Source organism: Cyprinus carpio, chromosome B16 (assembly GCF_018340385.1).
Source record: "Cyprinus carpio isolate SPL01 chromosome B16, ASM1834038v1, whole genome shotgun sequence".
NCBI lineage: Eukaryota > Metazoa > Chordata > Actinopteri > Cypriniformes > Cyprinidae > Cyprinus > Cyprinus carpio.
Window position 1 is genome coordinate 6,779,128 of NC_056612.1, and position 16,815 is coordinate 6,795,942.

General features: G+C 33.6%; 1 protein-coding gene across 7 annotated transcripts in view; it reads left to right on the forward strand.

Moving 5' to 3' along the window:
• The window catches only part of LOC109104613 (trafficking kinesin-binding protein 1-like), a 45,524-nt gene that overhangs the window by 21,832 nt on the left and 6,877 nt on the right, over nt 1-16,815 (forward strand). For 6 of the 7 annotated variants that reach the window (XM_042740482.1, XM_042740478.1, XM_042740483.1 and 3 more), the window contains exons 3-13: nt 7,636-7,712; nt 8,044-8,160; nt 8,466-8,566; nt 9,543-9,651; nt 10,329-10,407; nt 10,664-10,794; nt 12,263-12,337; nt 12,557-12,694; nt 12,867-12,943; nt 13,146-13,370; nt 14,743-15,074. In XM_042740482.1, the coding sequence (XP_042596416.1) occupies nt 7,662-7,712; nt 8,044-8,160; nt 8,466-8,566; nt 9,543-9,651; nt 10,329-10,407; nt 10,664-10,794; nt 12,263-12,337; nt 12,557-12,694; nt 12,867-12,943; nt 13,146-13,370; nt 14,743-15,074 (1,435 nt within the window). In that variant the 5' untranslated portion in view covers nt 7,636-7,661. Of the gene's footprint in view, nt 1-2,416; nt 2,666-7,635; nt 7,713-8,043; nt 8,161-8,465; nt 8,567-9,542; nt 9,652-10,328; nt 10,408-10,663; nt 10,795-12,262; nt 12,338-12,556; nt 12,695-12,866; nt 12,944-13,145; nt 13,371-14,742; nt 15,075-16,815 lie in introns of those variants that run through there. The other variant, XM_042740479.1, reaches the window with a different exon arrangement.

A 16,815-nucleotide genomic window follows, 5' to 3' on the forward strand; every position in this document is an offset into this window, starting at 1 on the left:
AAATTAGGGTAGCAAATAGAATAAAACCTCAACTGAGTCACAGAAGTGGATCATTTTAATACAGTGTAAAGACAGTGATAAACAGTACAGAGGTGTTAGACAGATGCGTACGTGTTTTCAAACATGCCGACTGTTGTAGGCTGTCACTCTTGCAATCAATACGGGAGTCTCTCAGGCTGAGACAATGCTGTGAAAGAGGAGTCAGAGACATGTAAATATTGTATGTGTGTAATGGCTTATTGGCCAAATATGAATTAATGATTCTGTTTCAACACTCTATACTACATTGACTCATGTTATTTTGTACCAAACACTTCATCATAGCACTTAGACATCCCATTATTAATAAAAATGAACAAGCTATCAGTTACGGATCATGAGTGCAGAATATAAGCTCTGTTTGTGGTTGATTCTCACAATGCATGTTATATGTTATGAAATGTACGTGAATATATACTATTCAGTTTTCGTTGACCCACATTCTGTGTTGTGCTTTGGGTCTCTATTCCTCTCGCACAGCATATTGATTTCTTAAGTGGGGGAGCAGAATTCAACACACACACACATTCTTTTTTTTATTCCCATTCAACCTGTTTTGCATTTCCCACTCCCATTCTCACTTTCTCCTCCCCTCTCAGAGTTTTCCCAGCCCTTTACCATATTCTTCACCATTTTCAGCCTGTCTTTTCTTGCTTTTCCATTTAGCCTCTTCTTTCCATTTAGCCTCTAAAGCACAAAAGCTCAGCCATGGTTAAGCTCACACTAAGGAGAAAGCTGCCTCCTTCACAGCCTCGGCCATTGTGCCATCGTCTCATTCCTGTCACGCTATTGTGTTTCCATAGGAATGAAGGCCCTCAACAAACCTTTGCGCTGCAGACTCTATTGCAATTATAAGCAATCTGCATTTGCTCAATGAAATGAAAAATAAGTGATAACAAAACAAACCCAGACATTGTTAATGTGTGATTCATGAGACGTTGCTAGACGAGTTGCAGAAGTGTAGAAATGTAGGTGTTCTTATCAAACACCAGATGTCTTTACACTCCAGTTATCAAGCTGTTGAGTTTAAAGGGTAAAGTTTGTTACCATATAACGCTATCGTAAACTAAAAGGATTCAGCACGTTTTGATTAGGTTTAAGTTTTGTGAGGCAACTTAATAATCAGACTGGTCTAAATTGTTTACTCATTGGTACTTACAGGTACAAAAACAGTTTTTTGTAAGCTTGGGTAGATGCTTAAAACGTGCAATAATAATATATGTACAAATGGATGTATGAATCCTTTGCTAATCAAAATAAAGACATTACATGATCAGTAATTTCTAAATGATTACAAGACATTTTAATAATTCTAAGGTTTAAAGTGTAGCTTGGTTTAAAATAATATAAACAAACTACAACCAGAACTCAACCAGAACAGAACAAAAGTTATTTCAGTTAAATAAATAAGCCAACCGAGTTAAATAAATGTGATTGATTATGGCTACTAATTAATTAATAAAAAATGAATACAGGTTTGTAAACATTTGTATGCCTGTTAAGTTGTTCGTTCATAAATTATTTGAGTTTTAGATGATTAATATTGTAAGTTTTAGGGTCTGTTCAAACTTAGGTAAGTGTATGTGTGACAGAATCACATTTCAAAAATACATCAAATAATCATGAGATCAGATCAGAATTTGTTTTCTAGTTTTCTAACAGAGTACATCTCAGAAAATATATCATTGTATGTACAGTATGTGTATATATATATATATATATATATTATATATATATATATATATATATATAATATATATATATATATGTGTGTGGTGTGTGTGTATATATATATATATATATTATATATATATATATATATATATATATATATATTAGTTAATTTATTTACTTATGCAAATTGTTTGTTCATAGAAAAATCTATGTATTTTAATGGAATGTTTTTAACTACCCTTATCAAAATTAGTTACATTTTGTATAAAAATATTTATCTCATTTTTAGCAATAGGTGAGTCATTTTATCCTTTGTTTGGCTTCTCTATGGCTATGTAGAGTCTTTTCATCAGGGAATATGCATAGGCTCCACCCACACAACAGGTGTAGTCAAACATGTTCACTCGGTCACGCCTTGATAGGTTGCCATGGTGTGTGGAACGTACCATTCTGTCCTCTGCAGAAGGGGGGCCAGAATTTCTAATTTCTAGTTTTAAGTTAGTCCAATCTTATAAAACCTAATATAAATCGAATATAAAACATTCGGTAATTCCTTATAATTTTATACATAAATGCATGTTAATTTACAAAAATGTAGTTGGGTCGTTTTCTTACTTAAGTGACACATCCCCTGCTTTTTCTTATGTGAGTAGCATCCTACCATCAATTATTCTGCTACAACAGTTTTTTCACAGTCAGAGACGCTCTATCTGATCTTTAAGATAAGGTTATATGTCCAGACCAACATCATGGTCTCACAGATGGCTGTGGACGTGAGACGGCTGAGCCAGGGACAGCATGGCAGTGACTCTTGATCACTCTAAAGAGGAGTACTTTGAGTTTGACTCCTCTTCAGAGATCCTGGAAATATCTAGCACATCTTACTTTAGCTCAAACAGTGCTGATGATGAGGATGATGAGGAAGATGCAGAGCCATACACCCTGGAGGAAGGTACAGTACCTGTGACCTGACATTTTGATCCCTTTAAAAGTCAAAAGTCTTTGGCACGTGCCATCACAGTAAGTCAGTGTCTTTGGCCAAGTGTCTTATTCTGAAATCTTAATGATCTAAACAGGTTTTTCCATCCTTGGTTGGGGATGACGTACCTGGTTAAAACGTTTAAGATGTACACAATACATCAGATTCTTCTTCTTGTTGGGTTTCATCTTCTCTCTGATCTTATCACTATTTGTATTTTTATATAATTTGGTGTGAGTGACACTTAGGCTGTCATTAGTGTTACTAATGTTAGTGCTGAAGGAAATTTGTGAGTTACACAGTTTGAATCATTAAGTTTCTATGTATTAATCATACAGCTTCAGGAACAAGTATTAATGTTTAAGCTTTTATTGTGACTAATTCATGTCATGGCCTGCTGTTTGGATTTATTACTAATTTGTAATGTCCCAGAATCTTCCATAAGGTTGATCATGTCAACACTGCACAGACCTTTCTTATATTGGTGCAGCATGCATGGCAGCATGCACTGCAAGTATGCCATTATATAACTAGAGTAATAATTAACTATATCAACCATGTTTTGTTTTTTTTTCTTGGCGTAGCATTTACTTTTGAAATTTTTTACTCAGGGATTGCCACTAAATTTACAAATAATTACGAAGAAATGGTATGCACCACATTAAATTAAATATCAAATTTTGAAGTAGAAAGAAATGGTATATTCTTGTAAAACATACTCAAATAATCTTTATACTTTATTTATAGCTATGTTTTTTTTTTTTTTATACAGTATCCTTTGGTGTTAAATTCAGTATTAATAATAGAGTAATAATAATAACAATATCTATTATTATTATTATTATTATTAATTGACAATAGTAAAAAATTGAGTATAGTTGGAGTATAAATATAAACTAGTAGCATCTTAGTTGAAACCTGAATATATAATTAATTATTTATAAATATTTTATTTTTAAATATATACACTACCTCTTGAACAGCAAATGAGCATATTAGAATGATTTCTGAAGGATCATGTGACAATGAAGACAGGAGTAATGAAGCTGAAAATTTAACTTCGATCACAGGAATAAATTACATTTTAAAATATATTCAAATAGAAAGCAGTTATTTTAAATAGTAAAATCTAATTCACAATATTACGCTTGTGCTGTATTTTGGATCAAATAAATGCAGGCTTGATGAGCAGAAGAGAATTCTTTAAAATACATTTTACTGGTAGTGTATATGTAACCTTAATTATTACCTACCTAGTCACCCCACATCAGTTTTAAGAAGGTACAACACACTCAAATAAAAAGTTTTATAAATATATAAACATGATTTATAAATAAAACCAAAATGATTATTCTAGGGTAAGTATGTTTATTCTAGGTAAGGTTAGCTGTGCATTTTAGGTTAACATTTTTATAATCAGTTGCATGTATTAATAATTGTGACACTGTTACACTGTAATATAAACTTACTTTATTAATAGATATGCTTTAGTACTATTCTTAATGCAGTAAAAGGAGGAGTACCAAATTTCATGGGTTATATATTTCATATACTAGCTATATTGCATTGTTCTCTATAACAGTGTAGCAGTCAGTAGGTAGATTATACCTGCAAAGTTACATTACAGTGTTCATTTTAAAGCATACTGTATATAAAACAAATAGCTTTATAACTCACCAACAATAAATGTATAATGCATTATACATACAAGCTTGATTAAAAGTGCTATTCAAATGCTGGGAATTGACTTTTATCTAAGCTTATTTCAAGTCCAAGAAAGTCACCTTTATTAATGCACTAGACAAGACATGTGGGAGCGATTACTGCCTGACTGTGTTCTTTGTGTCCACTATACGCTTAGGGAACAATTGTCTCTGTGCAGTGGGAGCTGGTCTGATGGCAGGTCATTGTTTACGGTTGCTCTTAGTTTGTTGTTTGGTCTGGTGGTGAGCGTCATGGTACCGGGGTCAATGAAGTGTGTGTGTACCCATGCTGGTGGACGGAAAACTTTGTTATCAAGTGTGAAGCACCCTGTCCTGGGAGCTTAGACCAGCAGCTGTTAATAGTCTAACCTGGCCTTTAATGAGTGTTTACCCATGTAAATAAACCTTGCAAAGGAGGTTAATTAATTTGTGATGGCCATTGAACTATGAAAGGTACATAATGTGATGTCTCTCAAATGTGGTATATACTGTATGTGGTATATATTCTGTTCAGTGAGGTTTTTAGTTGTCTCTATTACATTTGTAATCCATAACAACATGGCATTTATACTGTCGGTCAATAATTTAAATTCTTTAATTTAATTCTGCTAATCCTTTCTTTACATTGGCTGTTTTTGAATAATAGCAATTGTCTAAATATGTTAAAACATTTATAAATGTATAAAATGTTATTTATCTACCTTATATTATTTAAATTTTTTGATTACATAGCTTTCTCCAAAATAGCCAACCATTAAAAAAAAAAAAAAAAATATATATATATATATATATATATATATATATATATAAATATATATATATAAATATATATAAATGTGTGTGTGTGTGTGTGTATATATATATATATATATATATATATACACACACACACACACACATATATATATATAAGAATAATAATAATAATAATTCATATTATATATTAATTATAATTATTTTTTAAAGAAATTAAGGCTTTTTATTCAGCAAGGATGCATTAAATTGATCAAAACTGACAGTAAAGACATTTACAGTGTTACAAAAGATTTCTATTACAAATAAATATATATATAGCATCACTACTGTTTTAAACATTAATGTTAATAAATGTTTCATGAGCACCAAGTCAGACTTAAAATTCATCTTTTCCATCACGGAAGTAAATTACATTTTAAATTATTTTAAAGACAAAACAGTTACTTTAAATTGTAATAATATTTCACAATATTGTTTCACAATATCTATTTTTACTGTATTTTTTATCAAATAGCCATCCCCAAACTTTTGAACAGTAATGTATGTTTTATTATGAAATGAAATACCATTTATTTTATAAAAAATAATTTGAAGCATTTAAGCCATTAGATCAAATCATGAGAAATAGTATCATTTAAGTGACCTTTCTATCTGATATTAAGTTAGTATGGAAAGCTTAAGTGAGACTATGATTTTTAACATTATGATTTTTTATATTGATTTTGGTGGTTGAATTATTAAAAACTATTGGAGGCTGGCCTCCAACTTTTAGGACTTGTTCAGTTTTCAGTTGTTCGCAGGAACATTAAGAATTGTTCTTAAATGAGAATATTCTCACACAGCAATAACACTGCTGTAGTTTGAGATGCATTGGGTGGGTTTGTTAGGTTTACCATTCAGCCGTATCCTATCAGCCATTGTTATAGTGTGACTCACAGTTCATAACAACATCTACAAGTCTAAGTTTAACCTATACAGTACAATATAATTAAACCACGCGTCAAACTCCTCGATAAATATTTTCATCCTTAATCAAATAATATCTGTATTATTGCCAGAGTAGATTGTTTAAGAGAAGAGTACAGTATGGAGCTGATGTGTGTTTAAATGAGTCCTGCTCCAGGAATGTTTCTGTGTAGTTTATAGCTGGGTGTTGGATTCAGGTGCTGGGTAGAGTCTGTACTCTCTCTGTACTGAGTGTGACGCAGATGGAAATGTCTGCTTTGCATTTGATTCTTTAACTCCTTAGTTAACTCAAAGAGTTCTTTTTTACTTTTTGAACAGTTGGAAGCATTATCATGTCGTCTAGTGTCCTTCTCACCAGCAGTACAGCGATTATGCAAATGTAGTGTTTACTGTGTATTGCTTATTGCCCTAATGAAAAAGTGTTTAATTGTCAAAATACTTTATTTTCTATACTTAATATATTATACATTCATTTTTAAAAATAACTAAGTTAAGCCATTTGAGTTAGATTACCTTCAAAGTGTAAACACTAATAAATAACATGGAAGTTCCCATAATGCATATTTAGTTTATGATTGCTCAGTGTTATTTGTAAAATTGGTCATTTCATCTTTGGACCACATTATTGCACCTTTATATTTTAATTGTATTATATTGTACTAAATATGCTTTGCTTCGAACACGCAGGCAGGGTGGATCTGTTAGATGTGGCTATAATACATCCACTGAGATATTTATGAGCTGCAAAATGCTGACCTGTTGATAATGAGAAAATATGATGGTGGTAACGGTAGTGTTTGATCTCCATTGTTTTCCCTGGAGAAGAGATCTATTAGAGCAAAAATTAGATTCAGGATGAAAGTTAGTTAGACCATGTGAACAGTGTGACCTGGAAAAGAGCCAAAACATTGGTTTAATGTCAAGTCATCTCATGTAGGTCATTATTTGATCATTTTTTATTCATTGGGATTTTGGAATCAATGCAAAGAAAATCAGAATCATGTCATCCCTTGTGAAAAAGTAGTGCACTTAATTGTATTGAATGCATTAAATGTATTTAAATTCAAGTACAATAAATTTACTTGTAATATGATATTAATGAAGCAAAAAGGCCATTTAAGAGTACTTAATTATTTATATTTATGAAATAACATACAGTACCTGTATAAAGATTGGGTATTAAAAATAACTCTAAATTTAAGTTGCATTTAATTTAAATTTAAACTATAATATGTTTTCTTTTAACTGTAGTTAATATGCAGTTAAGTGTGTGAAAACCTATTTGGTAATGTTATATTCATTTAAAGTATATTATTTTTTATAATAAGTGCTCTTTTTAAAAGTATGTTCAAGTTTACTTCTTTTTTGCAAGTAATAATTATCCATATGTGTTCTGAGAATGTAGGCACCTCTTATGTTACATACTGGTACTTCTGTGTTTTAACACAGTGTACCTTTAACTTCGAAATGTTTATTTTGAGTTTGTCATATTCATTTTTTATTCCTCTGTTCCCACAGTTCTATGTGCTGATCGAGTGGGCCAGATGACTAAGACATATAATGATATAGATGCTGTGACACGTCTCCTGGAGGAGGTAAGCCGTGGGAAGTGCGAGGAAGGGTCATAGCAGTCATTTAAAAATAAAAAATAGAGTGGAAGTATTTTTTGGTGTAAAGCATGGCCCACATGTTGTGATGTAGGTCTTTCAGCGTACCATAATAGTTCACGATTACATAAGTATCATCCACAGAATCTTGATGAGAGATTATAATTATTGTGAACTAGATATAATATCCAGGATTCTGTAAAATGTAGTCTCTGAAAGTCTCAAGCTATCCAAAATGAACACAGACTAAGGAATTATTTGATTGTGAATGTGAGCTAAACGGAGAACATATAGGGTTACTTTGTGTTCCTCAATTCAGAAAGAGCGGGATTTGGAGTTGGCGGCTCGTATTGGCCAGTCTCTGCTGAAAAAGAACAAAACCCTCAGCGAGAGGAACACCTTTCTGGAGGAGCAGGTGGAGCACATACGAGAAGAGGTAAGAGAAGAAAACCGAAAAGTGAGACAAGCCTGTAGGCTAATGTCATTTTTGTAAATGAAATTTAGTGCTGAAATGACACTGGAATAAATAACTTTAACTCAAAAAATCATGTCCACATAAAATGTTTTTTCAGGACGATAAGGTTCTAAAGTATTACTATGTGTAAAGAACCTTTAAAGAACATTATTTTTTTAGCAGCATACTGATTTAATCTAAAAACATTCTTATACAAAACGACAGACTATTTGAGTATACAGTTATTGTTGCGTGCAAACTGTGAGGGTTTGTATGCTTCCATGCAGGTGTCTCAGCTGCGTCATGATCTCTCGATGAAGGATGAGCTCCTGCAATTCTACACAAGTGCAGCTGAGGAGAGCGATGGAGAATCTGCTTCTACCACACCGTGAGTCCATGTATTAAAGGGATAGTTCACCTAAAAATGAAAATTCTGTCATTAATTACTCACCCTCATGTCGTTCCAAACCTGTAAGACCTTCGTTCATCTTCAGGACACAAATTAAGTTATTTCTGATGCATTTCAAGAGCTCTCTGTCCCTCCCATAGACAGCAAGGATCCTAACACAATCAAGGCTCAGAAACGTAGCAAGGACATCGTTAAAATAAACCATGTGACATCATTGGTTCAACCATTATTTGATGAATCTGCGAGAATACTTTTTGTGCGCAAAGAAAACAAAAATAACTAATTTATTCGCCTTCTCCGCATCACTCTATAGTGCCATTTTGGAGAGTATCACATACGTAAATAGCATATGTTGTTTTGTGTCAGCAGCACCGTAGGCGGATACGTTGTTTACGCTTTGATCTGAACGTAAACACTGTATCCGCATACATACATTGCATACGTTGTTTATGTATGTGATACTCTCCAAAATGGCAATATAGGATGACGTGGAGGAAACAAATTGTTGAATAAAGTCTTTATTTTTATTTTCTTTCCGCACACAAAAAGTATTCTTGTAGCGTCGAAAAGTACGGTTGTACCACTGATGTCACATGGATTATTTTAATGATGTCCTTGCTACATTTCTGAGCCTTGATCATGTTAGGATCTTTGCTGTCTATGGGAGGGTCAGAGAGCTCTCAGATTTCATCAAAAAATATCTTAATTTGTGTTCAGAAGATGAACGGAGGTCTTACAGGTTTGGAACGACATGAGGGTGAATAATTAATGTAATGAACAGAATTTTCATTATTGGGTGAACTACTGTATTCCTTTAAGTTTGAATGATACCTCAAACTGTGGAGTTCTATAATGTTTCTGTTTTGCCTGAAAATGTTACAAATAGTTCTTTTCAGTGAGGAGATTTCCATGTACTAAAGTAGGCACATCTGTCTACGATTTTTTTCCTTTGCAGTATTCGCAGAAATGACTCGTCTTTCATGGTCCCCAATTACCTCCCTCTGGATTCCCTACAGAAGAAACTCAAAGACCTGGAGGAAGAGAACATCGTCCTGCGATCAGAGGTGAGAGAGTGAGGCCTGACCTCACATCCTTCAGCTGCTCATAACAAAGCTTTGCATAACATTATTCAAAAAAGCCTCCAATCAAACTTATCAGAGTTTCAGGCAGGCATATATATCCAAGACAAACACATATGAAACAGCTTCATTCTCAGATAAAGATATTTGCAAGTTATCTGTGCACTTTAGTCAAATAAAACTAAAATACTTTAGTAATAATAAAAAGCAAATATACACACATCCACATAGATATGTTGTTAGTTGAAATATAACTTAACTTTTAGTTAAGTCAGAAGTAAATTCATACTATGAAATCTACATCCACAACTTCACAAGATCTATTCAAAACAAAACATTTTAGAAACTTCCATAACAATAGATGAATGCAAATCGTGAAGACATCACAGTACAGCATGACATTTCTCGGTTTATGTGAACCCTGTTAAACTGGGCCATGACATGAAAACAACAAGCTTGTGTAACAACTCCATATCTTTGCTTTTTGCTGTAGATTAAATTCAAACGTGATTGTTTTGTTCTAAAACATGGGCACTTTAGACTTTAGACCTGTTCTTCTGACAAGAACACTGAAACAAGTAAAATGATGCCTCCATTGTTTATTCAGATCACGTGTGTGTGTGTGTGTGTGTGTGTGTGTGTGTGTGTGTGTGTGTTTATAGGCAGATCACTTGGAGACAGAGACCATCTCGTATGAAGAAAAGGAACAACAGCTTGTAAATGACTGTGTTAAAGAGCTCAGTGAGTAGATCCACCTATTACACCATCAACGATCATATTCCCTCGAAATGTAAACTGATATTACATAATCATCCTACACTAGTTAAATTCATGCATGCTATTCATTACCTTATTGTTCCTTCCTTGTAGTTTAACAGTTTAGTTATAAATGACACGAACTGCACATACTGAGCGGCTAATCAATAACTTGCTTTGAATGGGGACTGGGGACTTTCCATGGTTTTTGTTTACCAAGGGTCTATCTCTTCCCCCTTAGGAGATGCTAATATACAGATCTCCACCATTGCGGAGGAGCTGGCTAAGAAAACAGAGGATGCCTCTCGCCAGCAAGAGGAAATCACACACCTTCTCTCTCAGATCGTCGACCTGCAGAAAAAAGCCAAATCTGTGAGTTCTCCTCACTGTACTGTAGACGTGATTAATACACAGATCTCTGGTTTCAAATTGGTCATATAACACATAATGTTATAAATCTAAAACTTTATAAAAAACTTGGCAAGGTTACTTTAGAAATGTAATCGTTTACATATTGCAAGTTACCCTATTTGAAATGTAATAAGTAATGTAACTATTTCAGTTATTTTATTAAAGTAATGTAACTGATTACTGATTACATTTCTAATCAGTGTTTTCAACTGTTAATCATTTTAAAACATTTAATCATTTTAGTACTACCATCAGACTTTCCAAATCCTTCAACACTCGAATTAAGTTAAAATTTTAAAGCACAGCTACCACAAAATCAGACTTTAGAACCTCTTTATACTTTCAGATGCTTCAGAGGTTAATACAGACTTAAAATTATATTAGAAAACGGATAGTTCCGGTCCTTGATTCTGATTGGTTGAGCCGCATTCGAAGCTGTTGTAAATTACACTACAAACATACACCTTTGTTTCCTTCTGTGTGTTGCTCGGCAAACACTTTGTTGCAACCACAACTGTTTCTGAGGAACGACATTGTTTGGTGGAAGAATACTGTTTTTATTTATATCATTACACTTTATTTGCTCTGTTTTATTTTGTGAAACCTTGCTACGTATATGGAATAACCGTTATATAAAAGCAATAAGCCCTGTGAGGCCGTGGTTTACAGTGAATTTATAACAGCTAAGTGGGTTTTAGGCACTCCTAGCTGTTATAAATTCACTGTAAACCACGGCCTCACAGGGCTTATTGCTTTAACAAGAAATAATTTAATAGCTATGATACTGTTGTTGTTTTTTTTTTAATCTAATCACTGCATAGCTATGTCAGGAAACACTGGCATCTAACAATGCCTTGGAAAACAACAGTTAATCATAAAAAAGCCATTGGAAAAAAAGCCTTTTTAATAGCAGAAGGCATCATGCACAAGAAAAACAGGCAAAGCAACAAATTAATATTATTCAACAGATTACAGTTACTTTTAATTTGTAACTAGTTACTCCCCAACACTGTTTGCAAGATACAACCATTTAACACAGCCTGCTAAGAGAGCCAGTTATGATTTTTAAGGAATTCATCACCTGCTGTTTATTATTATTATTATTATTATTATTATTATTATTATTATTATTATTATTATTGGTACATTTTAGTAGTAATAATATAAAGATTGTTTAAATATGAATATTATTTATTTGTTTGTTTATTTATTTAGCTTGACAAATTTTCTGTCGCGTGATACTGTATAAGAACCAAAATAAATGCTGCAGTGTTCAATATTTATTGCTGCTAAGAAATGTATTAGTGAAACATAGTCTTGACTGTTTTGTCTTTGGTTCTCATTTCAGTTAGTTTGTTGTACTGTCAGTTATAGGAAGCATAGTTCTGTCTTAGTAATCAAGTGTAATATTATTATGTTATTTGTTCAGTATGCACTAGAAAACGAAGAGCTCACTCAGCATCTGGGAGCTGCTAAAGACGCCCAAAGAGCACTAACAGCAGAGGTAACACGTGCACTCAAACGCACCAGCATATTCACATGCTGTAATTCAACTAAAATGCCACCATATGACAGTTAATGATTAACATAGGTGTGTATTATAATCCTTTGAATTGCTTGATTAGAATTGAAACCCTGATCTGACTGATTAAAATTAATTTTACTGCTGTTTTCACCTGCTGTCAGTCTCTGTATCTCAGTCTTTATCTGTTTCTTTCTGTAGCTGAGGGAGCTGGAGGATAAGTATGCCGAATGTATGGAGATGCTTCATGAAGCTCAGGAGGAACTGAAGAACTTCAGGAATAAAACGCTGCCTCTCAGTACACCGCGACGATTCCACTCACTCGGCCTCTTCCCCATGGTGAGAAATGGAGATCAACAAATTAATCGAATGTATTATTAATTTTCACAAATTGTTCACTTAGTATGTATTAAACAGCAATCAGTACACTAGTATGCTAAATATACTAATACACATACAATATCACTATCATTCCCTGGCTAATGGTGTGTTTGTGCCTTGTGTGTAACAGGACTCTTTAGCTGCTGAAATTGAAGGAACCATGAGGAAAGAGATTCAAATGTCTGATCCAGATGTAGAGGAACAAAGGTGTGTTAGTGTGTCATATCCTGCATGAGTAACGAATTTGCATGCTGAGTCCGTTTCAGAGGGATATAAAATATATTCTAGTCTCTGTTATAAGGCCTTTATGTTTAATTTTTTTAGAGATCTAAGCTGAGAACAGAATGGTTGTAGGTTCAAATCTTCTAAGGATGACACTAACCTCTGCTTGTCTTCTCCTTTTGTTCAGGTTGCACCCTAAACGTGTCTTTGCGACAGTGCGTAACATCAACCAGACTGTTCGGCAGCGCTCCATGGGCCCGTCCCCTATGAACATCCCGGGGTCCAATCAGACATCCAGTGTGAATTCCAGGCGTTCTAGTTGTCTGAGCACACCCAGATCGAGCATGTACGGAGGGGATGGTGTTGAAATGGACAACCGCATGCTGATGGAAACCCAGTCAAATCAGGATGGGTAAGAGCATCAAACGTGCTTTTAAACCATAAATGTTTAAGCAGTATGATAGAAATGCGTTGTGTGTGTTTGCTTACTACTGTTTGTTGACCAATTTTTGTATGGGGCTTGGTAAATGCAAGTATATCAAAAATACTATAAAAACATATTGTAAACTTAATATTTATATTGTTATAGTTTAAAAGAACAGGTTTCTATATTAATATATTTTCAAATATATGAACAGCATTTACTGTATGTGAACTTTTTTGTCAATTTAACGCATCCTTGCTAAATAAAAGTATTATTTTTTTTCTTTGGAGAAAAACAAAACAAAAAACTTTTGAACTAGCGTATATACTGTACACTAAGTGTAGTTTGTCTGTTAACCTGTAGTAACTATAACTACTATATTGCTTATTTATTCAGCTTTAAAAACTCTAATAACTTAAAATGGATAACCATTTTTCCATACCTGTAGATTGTCGTTAGTGTAACTAGTGTTCTATTTATTTAAAAAATATATATATAGAATATAAGCCTTTTGTCATGTATTGCAGTTATACTGTAACATGAAAATAATTATCAGCTTACTGTCTTTGTTAAGGCAAGAACATTAATTGATTTATTGGTTCTATTTATAGTGCCTCTATTATGGGTGATGAAAGGTTCATATTTTGGTTTTGGGAGTCCCCAACATCAGGTTGCATGCATGCAAGGTCAAAAACACTTTCATTGTCTTATAATATGCATTTATTTTTACCTTACTTGCTCAACAACTCCCAAACGATTCGCTCAATGATTCATTTATTCCAAACCCCTCCTTTGCATGAAGCTAATCTGCGGTGATTGGTCCGATTGGTCTCATTTTCATTTAATCATGCCTGAACTGTCTGAGATAAAGCGGTGTTTGTGAGCGCAGTGCGGCTTTGTGTACAGCGTTACCGGGGAAACCACTATTTTTACCACTCCATAAGCGACACCTAGTGGCAAAGTATGAATTTGCATTTTTTTCATTCAGAGCAATGTGAAAAGACCAAGTAGGCGGGCAATATGCTAATTTTTCATGTTGACATGAAATGGCTTGGGATTCATTTTAAAAATGACTCGTTTCAATGATTCAAAGTTGACTCTTTCTTTTGATAGACAATAACTTTATACACGGAGCACTTTCAGATATAAAACTTTGCAGGATGTTTTCATTCACGTATAGCTGTGTTACACTGCATAAAAGGTAATTTTCAAAAATCCATAATAGGGGCACTTTAGAAACAATAGAAATTGTTACATTTAGGGATGTATGTGTGTGTGTTGGGGGGGGGTGAGTTCTTTATTAGTGGATATTGGACCACACTGTATTGTTTGATTTTCTTATCTGTAATATTTGTTCCAGCTCTGATGACTCCAACAGAAAGCCTGGCACGCCTGGCACACCCGGCTCCCGTGACCTGGAGGCGGCACTGCGGCGTCTTTCCCTTCGACGGGACAACTACCTTAGCGAGCGGCGTTTCTTTGAGGAGGAGAGAGAGCGTAAACTCAACGCGCTGGCAGAAGAGAAGAGCGACTTGTACGAGGAGAGAGATGGTGGGAGTGGCAGTGAAGACGGCGGCCCCCTCACTCCGGCAGACAGCATCATGTCTCTGGGAACCCTGCACTCGGTTTACTCCATCTACAGCACCCGATCCTACCTGCCGGAGAAACTCCAGATCGTCAAGCCTCTGGAAGGTGACCGAGCCCAATCCAGGCCTTTCACCCTCTTATTGTTTGATGCTCTGTGGGTGTTAATGCACCACAGTGCTGAGGACCTGTCTACACAGCACTCCTTCTATTTCAGACACACACAACCTCGCTGCTGGTTTGAGATTTAGATGCGTCACACTATATATACACACTAATGCTCATAAGTTTGGAATGAAGATTTTTTTTTTTTTTTTAAAAATCAAAAATAATAATAAAATGCTCACCAAGGCTGTGTTTATCAGAAATGCAGTAAAAAACAGTAATATTGTGAAATATTTAAAATACTAGTAATACTCACAATTCTCACTATTACCTAGTTGATTAATAGCATGCCTGTTATTAACATTTTGGCTGTTTATTAGGGCTTATAAAGCACATATACTGTATGACCATATTCTACATCACTAATCCAACCCAGTACCTAAACTTATCAACTACCTTGCTGACTATAAATAAGCAGCACATTAGGAGTTTAATGAGACAGTCGTAGTTAATGGTTTGCTAATAGCGAGAATTGGACCTTAAAATAATGTGTGACCCTACTTTCTATTTTAATATATTTTAAAATGCAATTTATTCCGTTAATTTTCAGCATTCCGTATATTTTTATATATATATATAGACACACACACACACACACACACACACACACACACACACACACACACACACACACATAATAGCATTTGAAAATTTGGATTTAGTATGAAAAGCACAAATCTATTCATGATGCACTTTATGGTCTCTCTCTCTCTCTATGTATATATTTTTTTTTCATAAAGGTACTAAGGTGTATTTTAAAATAGTGTTTTTCAATCACTAAAAGTTATAAACATGCTTGCTTCTTCGAAGCATATCTTTGATTTTTTTTTTTTTTTTTTTTTTTTTTTTTGTGAGGTCTATTATCACGTCAACAACAGGGTCACTGAATTCATTTAGTTTCGAATATCACTGCTGCAAAGATTGTTTGTATACTGTTTTTTAATATTAGGTAACTGTTAACCAAACCAGTCACCGCCTTATGGTCCATAATCTTATTTTTAGCGACCTCTACTGGTTATAGTTAAAAGATAAACTAAGCAATGTGACATGACTTACCCAATAGTAACGCTTATTAGGAATTGCAGAAAACTCAAAAGCATGCTGACAAATTATCAATGCTCTGATTTCATTAACATCTTTGAGTATGTTTTACATACAGGATATCTGATAGATTAGCTCCGGAGAAAGGATTTGTGAGGGATAGTTGGCGCAAAAAATAAAATTCTGTCATCATTTGCTCACCCTTATCACATTCCAAACCTGTATGACTTTTCTCCTTCTGCAGAACACAAAAGAGCTTATTTTAAAGAATGTTGGTAACCAATTTATTTCGGTTACCATTGACTTTGATTGTATGGACAAGAAAACAAGAGACATTTCTTTCTAAATATCTTATTTTTAGGGCTGTCAAATGATTAATCACATCCAAAATAAAAGTTTTGTTTACATAATATATGTGTGTATACTGTGTATATTTATTATGTATATATAAATACACACACATGCATGTATATATTTAAGAAGAATATGTTATGTTTATATATTAAATATATTTATATATAATATAAAATATAAGAATATAAATATATAAATGTATATACATGTAAATATTTTCTAAATATATAATTTATGTATGTGTATTTATATATACATAATAAATATACCCTGTACACATACATATATT